General features: G+C 31.9%; 1 protein-coding gene across 1 annotated transcript; it reads left to right on the top strand.

Moving 5' to 3' along the window:
- Positions 1-495: 495 nt before the first annotated feature.
- Positions 496-2,529, top strand: LOC143621303 (L-type lectin-domain containing receptor kinase IX.2-like). The gene has a single exon (XM_077092768.1). The coding sequence runs from the start codon at positions 496-498 to the stop codon at positions 2,527-2,529; it is 2,034 nt and encodes a 677-aa protein (XP_076948883.1).
- Positions 2,530-10,375: the final 7,846 nt, after the last annotated feature.

Genomic DNA, 10,375 nt, shown 5'->3' with positions numbered 1-10,375 from the left:
TCTTTCTAGTTACTGTAAATTATCTATCTTTTAATTTGTGCTAATATGTACTCCGGTGATCTGTCTCATCATGATGCATTCACCAAGTCAACACTAATATCAAGTCAACTTTCGCTATATCCAGTTGACTTTAGGTTCTTAATTAAACATGAAAACTTGACAGCTTCTTATATACAGTTTGATATTTTTTTACATGTTTACAGATTAAGGTGTTTTATTTCTTGAATTGTATTTGAAAAAAAGGAACTTTGTATAATAAAAAAAATGATGCTAGCAATTGTGATTTAGCATATACAAATTGCAAAACTGCAATAACATCATGCAATGATATTTGAAAGGCACAAGCTAAACATAAATATCTAAACGTTACAAAGGAAATCAAAAATCATTTATTGTAATAAATATAATGGTCTCTGAAGGATAAGTACAAAACAGCTCTAATCTATGTGTTTTTTAGGAAAAAGGCTAAAGTGAACAAGCTTAACTAGAGCAACCATGTCGCGGCCTATCAATGTCCTGGAGCAACCATACCGCTTCTTTTCAATGTCTGAGCTCATTACAGCAACCGATGACTTTGATGAAAAATGGTGCATTGGCCGAGGGGGTTTTGGTAAGGTGTACAAAGGAAAGATATCTGATGAATCAACTGATATCTACGCCATTAAGAGGTTGCATTTGGAGTCCCACCAAGGAGCGCCTGAGTTTTGGGTTGAAGTTGAGCTGCTTTCAAGGTTGCGCCATTGTAACCTTGTGTCTTTGGTTGGCTATTGCAACGAGGGGAAAGAGATGGCCCTTGTTTACGAGAACATGCCTAACGGAACCCTTTATGATCATCTTCACAAGAAAGGAACAGTTCTGACTTGGTCTCAATGGCTCAAGATATGCATAGGAGCTGCACGTGGTTTGGACTACCTACACACCGGTACTGGCACGCAACAAGGAATCATACACCGTGACGTGAAAAGCTCCAACATTTTGTTGGATCAGAATTATGCTGCAAAGATTTCAGACTTCGGATTGGCTAAAATAGGACCCACAAATCAGACACGTACATATGTTAGCACCACAGTTAAAGGCACCTTTGGGTATATGGATCCAAATTATTTCTACACAGGCAGACTGACTAGAAAATCTGATGTTTTTGCCTTTGGGGTTGTATTGCTTGAGGTGTTGTACGGAAGGCGCGCTTTGGACGAGAGTCTGGAGGAGGGTTTAGCGATATGGGCTCAAGACCTGATAAAAAAAGGAAAACTCAATCAGATTATCAGCCCTAGCTTGAGGGACCACATTTCAAAGAGTTCTCTGAAGGAATTCTCAGGTATTGCTGTTCGATGCTTGCTTAGTCATCCAAAACAGCGCCCAACAATGTCTGAGGTCATAGGCAGTCTTGATAGGGCATTGTCATTTCAAGAAAGAAAGGCCTCATCAACCCAAGAAGGGATCACCATCAAGAAAGTATGGCCATTCCTTTCGCTTAAAGGTCATTCTGAACCTGGAAGCTCGAGACAGGAACCAATAGAGGACAATCGTGATACAGGAACAGGACCTAAAAGATTTTCGCTCAGAGAACTCACTTTGGCTACCAACAACTTCTCTGATGATCAGATCTTAGGCAAGGGAGGATTCGGGTGTGTTTATAAGGGCTACTTATCCCATGAAGATATCAAGGTAGCTGTCAAAAAGATGCCACAGGGTTCGAAACAAGGGATGAAAGAGTACCTCACTGAAGTGCGGATCATGAGCCGTTTAAGACACCAAAACTTGGTGTCGCTCATTGGTTGGTGCCATGAAAAAACTCAGTTGTTTCTAGTGTACAAGTTTATGACAAACAGCAGCCTTCATGATCATCTATTCTTCCAAAAGAGTATTCTTAATTGGGATGTCAGGTACAGAATCGCTAAAGGTTTATCATCAGCATTGCTATATCTCCATGAAGAGTGTGAACAATATGTAATACATCGCAATATCAAAGCGAGCAACATCATGCTTGATTCAGGATTTAATGCAAAGCTTGGAGACTTTGGATTGGCTAGACGCGTGGACCATGGATTGTCTCTACAATCTACTATGTTAGCTGGAAATCTAGGCTACATGGCTCCTGAGTGTGTAGTAACAGGGAAAGCCAGCAAAGAGTCGGATGTGTATAGCTTCGGGGTGGTTGCATTAGAGATAGCCTGCGGAAAAAAGGCAATCCATACAGCTGATGACGAATACTTTAGGTTGATTGAGTGGGTTTGGGGTTTATATGAAAGATCTGAGCTGCTTTCTGGTGTGGATCAGATGCTGAACAATGAATTTAACGCAAAAGAAGTCGAGTGTTTGATGATGGTGGGGTTATGGTGTTCACACCCTGATCGCAGTCTGAGGCCGTCTATCCGTCAAGCAATTCAGGTGCTCAAGTTTGAAGGTGCACTCCCAAATCTTCCAACGAAGATGCCGGTGCCCAACTATCTCTCAGCACCTGACGTCTCTGAAGTTGGTTCATCTAGCGCTACAATGAGCAACAGTAGCGTCGATATGGTACACTGAACAATCAAAATTATTGAAAACATAATATTAAACTTTGTATAGGCTAGGTTCTTATAATCTGTTGTATATTATGTCAAGATATTGAGCATGATTTGTGCGCGGCAGCAATCCGATTTGACTATTGTAGCTGATCTAACACTTGTTGCGTGGGTGTATTTATTTGATCAATTTTTAACTTTAGAGGGAAACTATGATCAAAATATTCAACTTTTAACTTTAGACACCTCGTAAATCATTTGAATTTTTGAGTGTAGAAGCACATCCTATTCTGCTATATTTTTGTGACGGGTGTTATTTATAACGTATGAGAGTGATTTCAAAGGTGTTGTGAGGAGAGAAGTGAGAATGATAATGATCAGAATGACCCTTCTTTTATCAAAAATATTTCAAAATGGCCGCTTTCTAAATACATCTAAATAAAGAATAGTTATGAAGCCAGACGAAATAGATTTATGGTTGACCGTTTAAATGTATACGTGTCTAGATGTGATTAATTTAAAAATGAAAGGGTGTCAAATAGATTTGTCGGATGTCAGTTCTAATATGTTGGATCCGACAATTTAGAAAGTGGCCATTTTGGCTAATTTTGGTTTGAGTGAGTTAGTCAATGAATGTTGTTGGTAAAAGGGTCATTTTGGTCGTTATCGATAATTTTTATGTATATTTGAAAAGTTAGTGTTCACTCTTATAATTTTCAATATTTTTTGAAATTGGTTGAGAGTAAATGAGAGAGAAATGTTATGATAAAAATATAAAAAATGTATTATTTAATTGAAAATAATGGAGAAAATATAGTAATTTGTAGTGCAATTTTAGATTTTGAGATAGAGGAAGGGATGCAAATGCTCTAAGAGCATTCTCATCCCCTCAAACATCTTTAAATCTAAAATTACACTTAGACTATATGTAGTGGTAGAAGAAGGGAAGGGGGGGGGGGGGGGAGTGTGTCATGTGACGTTCAATCAGTAAGAGTATGAATTGTGTTTTAGGAGTGTAGTGGTGTGGGAGAGATTAGAGGGTGAGGTATCACAATTTTTAATGAGTATATAAATAAAAAATTAATTTAAGTGAGGTTAACCACCAATATCCTTCACGAATTGGACGAGGAGTATTTCTCCATCTGTCCACTTCTTGTTCCACTTCTCAAAGAGGAGGGGGGGGGGGGGGTTCCTTCCTAATCTTCCTCTCAATAAACACCACTACGGGTGGTCTTAAAAACACTATATTTTCTCTCTCTTTTCTAATTAAATAAATACTTTTTTATACATTAATCTTTACAATTTCTCTTTCTTTCACTTACAACCACATTAAACAAATATTAAAATATTATATGGGGCGAAAAATAGTTTTTCAAATATAAAGAAAAGTCACTGCATTTTTCTCTCTTATAAACTCAAAACACCTTAAATCATTCTCTATATTATAAAAATCTCACTCGCAAAATTTGATGGTTTCAGATGCAAATACTCTAAAGACTAGCTTCAAATAATGAACCATGTACTTAAATACTACACCTGATATAAAAAATCAATAGAAAAAAATTTCTATAACATCTTACATGTCAAAAATATTATTACATGTGATAAAGATATTAATAAAAACTAAAATTTTGAATATATATATAAGTTAAAAATATATTAATTACTATTTAATATAATTTGACTTTCATGGCTATTTAGGGGGTGTTTGGGGTGAGCTTTTAGATTTGCTAATTTGTTTGTTTGCTTTTTGAAAACTAAAATACTTTTGAAAAGCTCCATTTTGAAGTTTTTGGAAGACTTTTACGAAACAAGTTTTGGGTTTGGTTTGTAGCCTATATCACCACGCTTGCTGACGCGTTTTGTAAAATTAATTGGAAATTTTCTTCCGTATGCATTTTTTATTCTTTTAACAACTATTAAGTGGTGGCATGGTGTTTTTAATATTATTTGATATGCTATTATATCAAAAGTTATCTTATTAAATCTTTCTAAAAAATCACTTCCTAATAATATGTCTGATCCTGAATTATAAAAGTAGAATGAAGGACATTTAACTAGATATGATCCTAACAATATTATTGGATTTCTTATTCCTCTTCTTAAAGAGACTATATCCTTAGAAAAACTAATACCATTACAAGGTGTTAAATCCTCATGGTATTCTTCTGGAAAACATTCTGATTTACAAATACTTAATCCTGAACCACTATCTATGTAAGCTGCAAAATACTCAGCTTTATAATCTTTATAAGTGATTCCTATTGGAATATAAATACTTCTAGGGCTTGTCATTTTGGTATATATATTAGTTTATCATATCGTGTTATTTTTAACCCGTAGGAGGTTATCTGATATGGTTTAACATTTTCTAAAAATGTCAATCCTAACATAATTTCTAATGTGTCGTTTTCATCCTCATTACTTATTAGTAATCTTAATGGAATTTTTTCATCTCCAAATTTTATCATAGTTTCCACAGCTTCATTAATCTCATGTAGTTCACCATTAAAATTAGTATACTGGCGAGGTTCGTCTAATGGATATTTTTGTAAATTCTTACAAAGTTTGAAATTTATATAGTTTCCATTTGCACCTGTATCTATTAAAATGTTTACATGAGAATATTTATTTCCATTAAAGTATTCTCCTTGTATTTTGTAATTTTTTATAGTATCTTCTTTTGCTTTAATTATGTCAGAGAATCTATTAGAATTTGTATCTCTTATTAAATGGTGACTAATTACACTTTTATTAGAAAATGATAATCTAGAAGAAACATTATTAGATAATAATAACGGTTTATCTTGTAAATCAAGACTTAATGGTCTTGAATCTATTTCTTCTATTTTAGGTAAGGTAGGCGTTTGTATCTGACACACATCATTAAATAAAAAAGGAAAATCTATTGTGTCTTTTATACTAAAACAATCGGAATGATGAGTATTCGATATTGCATAAGAGATAGCATATGTAATAGAATATGGCCTGTTTTGTTGTTTAAAGAAATCTTTTCTTTTAAAATCTTGTAATAAACTTAACGTTTTATCAAAATCCTTGTCTTGAATATGATAGGAAATTCTTGGATAAATATTAAATTTAAGTTTTCCATATTGTAAATTTCCTCTTAATATTCCAAGACACGCTTCTTCTCTATTTTGGATCCTATTGTCCATGATTGCTAATTCTATAGGAGTATCTATACCTTCTTTAAATGTGGATTTTATTATTATTTGGATGGCTCCAACGTGAACCCATCCTAAAGTATTTCTTATTTCTGGTCTTACCTTTTGTATTTTTTCTTGAATATCCTTTTTAGATAATAAAGGTATCATAACTTTATTGGATGTTATATTAATATCTAAAGCCCTTTCTTGAATGTTTAATCCATAATATAAATGATGATCTCTAGGTCTTATTCCTAATCTTTGTAAAGTATTCAATTTAAATCCTGAATAGTTTGATAACGAAAAATTTTCATGTTGTATTTGCTTAAGCTTTTTCTTATCTATTAAAATTTCTTGTTTATATTCTCCTAACTGTTCATTTTGACAATCGATTATGTTATTATTTATTTTACTACTAGAGGCTGTATCCAATCTATTCATCTTCAGATGACGTATATTCTGTTTCAGTTAAAATAAATATACTTTCATCAGAGTCTATTTCTTGAAAATCATTTATTGGTATAAAATCTCCTTCTTCGATCATTTTTCCTATATCCTCGTCTATTTCAAATATTTTAAGATTCTTTTTAAACTTTTTTGGACATTCATTTGCATAATGACGTTTTTCATGACAGAAATAACATTTACATTCCTTAGGACCTCGTTTTCTTTTATAAGTAGGCTTAAACGTCTTCTTATATCCCTTTCTCTTATAGTATTTTGTTTTACGCTTTTTAAAATATCTTTTTCTAAAATGAGTTCTTTTCTTATATTTTCTTTTTATCTTTCCATAATAATATGAACTATCACATCCAATCATTAAAGGCATTTTTGGACTACTACAACATAAAGATATTTTTCTTTTTAATCCCTTGCTTAATTTAGCTAATATAGCATCTCCGCACCATTCACTTAATTTATCTCTAACATGAGTTATTCTTTTTCCTAACGTATCAGCTGTTCCTGGATTATAAGTTTTTATTAATCTTTGTCCCCAAGGGTCTGGTATTTTTGCAAAAAATAATGCTAAATAACTATTCATATCCGGTACTTGATTATATATATGGTAATAATAATCTTGAAATGCACAAATATATCTATCTATTTCACATATGTCACATAATTGTAATCTTATTAAGGCTGTTGAGTATTTTTCGATAGTTGCTGGGTCTTTTATAATATTTCCTTCTCCACAAAATTCTAACCTAAAGGCTTCCACTGCTCTTGTTATTATGTTTGCTATTATTTCATCTTGTTCAAATATTGTTCTCTTTATATCTAAAGGTAAATTTTGCCAATATCTTAAAGCACTATTTATTAAAGTTCTTTCTAAGAATCCTTGAAGTGTTTCAATATCCATTCTATTAACAGAAACTGCTATTCTTAAAGCTGTTTCCCATTTATCTATTGCTTCTTTCGTATTTTTTATACAATCTACGTCTAAATATATTCCAAAGGGATTAATCGGTTCATTTTTCATATTCTGGTATGGTTTATAATTATCTTCATTTTTTATTGTTGATTTTACAGCAGCATATCCTTGTGCTGACCTACGGGTTTCATCTCTTATTGGAATTTTAGGATTTGTACTTGAGCTTGTTTGTTCAGTATCATTAATATTAAAGTTTTCCTCATTAGCCTTTATATTTATAAAATTATCATTTAATTCCATATCCCTATCTTTGTTATTAAATTTTCTATTTCAGGAGATACGTAAACTTCGTTTTCAGAGTCGTCTGAGCTCATTTCTAATTTCTTTTATATTCTTTAGGAATTTTCATATTTTGTAAAAGTTGAACTAAAGGTTCCTGAAATCTATTTGGGGTTATTTTGTTTTTTCTATTTGGGAACGCTGCTTCTAATAAATCTATAATCGTATCTAATTTAAAAATTATTTTATCTCCATAAAATATAATTGTTTTTTGTAATTCTATCATATCTCTATCTATTTTTAAAGAGTTTTCTGTTTCTTTTAGTTTATTAAAACTATTATTTTCCATTACGGTGAAGGGTATTGCCAATCAGTATCATCATAATAGTATTCGGAATTAGTGAATTCATATCCACTAAAATTAAAGTCTTCATCTGAAATATAATCTTCATCAAAATCATAATCTGAATTAAAAGTTTGACTAATTTCTTCTGTTTGCATTATAAAAGTATTATTTATAAAATTAAAATCTAAGTATATTAAGTTATTAAAATCGTATTCATGTATATTAAATTCATCGGCTAGAGCCCCCGCGAAAGAAATTTGCGTGGCTCTGATACCAATTTCAGAGGTACCAGCGGAAAAATATGAACGATTTAAGATTATTAGTTCAAGTAAGTTATTATCCATGAAATTTAAGATTATATCTAAGTTTAAGAAACTTATGAATTTTATAAACCACATATTATAACAAATATTTAATAAGTATGCAAACTTTAAACACATAGGGATTATTTTTAAGTGCAATTTTAAAATTATTAAGGCAAGTATTTATATCTCTGTTTCAAATTAATTATGAGAATTTTCCTTATAAGACCCAAGAGATTCAGATATTTAAAAGTATTTTAAAATTAAAAAGAACAAGGGTCCAACATGCTTCCGTACCTTTTTCCCGTTTTGACCAAGATATCGCCGGGTTACACCAGGAGTCTTTTTACTAGGTTATTCCAGACCAAACCTAAGTAGCCTTAGGTAACTCCTCTCTGGCTCCTTCAGCAATATTCAGCTCAACCAGGTTTCGTTTCCTACTTCCGGTGTATGGTAAAAAGGAACAGTTCGTAGTTGGAGATTTCCTCTTTTTAAAAGAGAAATACTTCTAAATAGGAAGAACACTTAAAGGTATTATAAGGAAAGTGAAAGTTTTTATTTCATGATGGGTATTTTACAATGAAGATGTGAAAGAAAGTACATAAGTAAATACAAACACTCTTATTTTTAATACATGAAAGCTTAAACACTCTTTTTTTGAAATTTTGTTCCAGGCCCGATGATCTTCTTCTTCTTTCTTTTTCTTCTTATATAGGCCCCTTATCCCTTTAGATAGACTTTACCACTTTGTCATCTATATCTTGTTTCCATGTGATATTCTTTTTCTTGAAATTCTTCATTGTCAGATCATTGAATTTGGTGTTGAGATTCCTCATGGAAACTTGAACTTTTGGCTTTTCTTTTCTCTTGCATCCATGTTCCCTATGGGAACTCTAACATTTGGATTTATATGATCCATGCATTCCAACTTTTGTATGTATCTCATGAGAGTTTATCCATCATTAATTTATGAAATCTTATTTTTATAAGATTAATTAAAATCTTAATCTTCAGATGATGTTTGACTCTCTTTAGGAGAATCAATAATCATATTGTCCTTTTTCTTAGAACAAGCCGGACAAACATTGTGTTGATGTTTTCTGGTTAAGCACAGTTTATAATGAGCTTGAGGACTTGATGCTATAACACCAGTATCCAAAAATCTGATTTTATCCTCTACATATTTTTTAGCTGCTGGAGAAGTTCTCCTTGCTGGAGCTATCAAAACGGAGGAATGCATCTTACTTCCTCCATAAGTTCTAAATTCTCTTTTAAAAATATTTTCTAAAGTACAAAGAACTATCTTCATACCAAGTGCTCTTCTGTTATGAATATCATTTTCATTAAAATTTTGAAAAGTTTTTAATCTTTCTGTCTCTATATTGTAAGAAAGAGATGCATGAACTTTTTCTATTATAATCAGATGATATGCAGGGTAACTATTGTTTTTATAAAAATCAGGCCCTGCAGAAAATAGTTTTAACACCATAACATCACTTGGAGTAATAGTAGAGTTATATAGATAACTGTCCCTTACTCCGTCCCTAACCTATTTTGGTAAAAAGGAAATTTCTGGGAAATTTGGTGATGTAAGATATATTGAATTTATTGATCCAAAATCATACCAGTATCTTATTTCTTCAGGGGAATTACCTTGTAAGTAATTAATTCTGGGGTAAACCCCAGTACAATCAACATATCTTATATCTGTATTTTTAAGGTTATATAAATCTCTCATTTTAAACCACTGTTGCTCAACAAGATCTTGTTGAGTTGGTATCCTTTGGAAAATATTACCAAAATTTGAAGTCTGCCCAGAATGTGGTTTAAAATTAAAATGTTTTTCTTTAGGTTCATCTTGATCAGAAGTAAGATCTATTGTTTGAACTCCCTTTGAAGATGACGGGATATCTCTTTTTTCTATTTTCACCTCCTTATATATAGGAGATAAATCCACTCTTTCTTTTATTTGGTGCTTTACCAAAGATTTCAATATCATGCTATCATATTCATAAAAGACTATTTTTGAGTCTATAAGAAGACAATTTCTTGTGATCAAATCTTTTAGGTCTGAGACCTGTTCAGGGAGAGTGCTAAAATAACTTAGCATCTCTTTCATATCTTTCATTATTTCTTTTATAGACACCACCTGCCTATCCATGTCTTCAATATGCTTATCCATTTTTTGGGCTATCTCATGATCTTCCATCGCTGGTTAAAAAATCCGCTAATACATTTTTATCAGATTTAATTATTTCTATATCAAAATTATATTCGGATATTAAAGTTTGCCATCTAATTAACCTTTTATACTCAGGTTTAGAGGGCAAATTGTTTTTTATAAAAGCTTTTACTTGTGTATTATCAGTTCTTAGTAAAAATCTAACTGGTAATAGAAAATA

The sequence above is a fragment of the Bidens hawaiensis genome, unplaced genomic scaffold, assembly GCF_021521415.1.
Source record: "Bidens hawaiensis isolate Kalapana, Puna unplaced genomic scaffold, B.hawaiensis_p1.1 tig00002839_1, whole genome shotgun sequence".
NCBI classification, from domain to species: Eukaryota; Viridiplantae; Streptophyta; class Magnoliopsida; order Asterales; family Asteraceae; genus Bidens; species Bidens hawaiensis.
The sequence above is the reverse complement of the archived record's forward strand: the minus strand, read 5'-3'. Positions and strand labels throughout refer to the sequence as shown.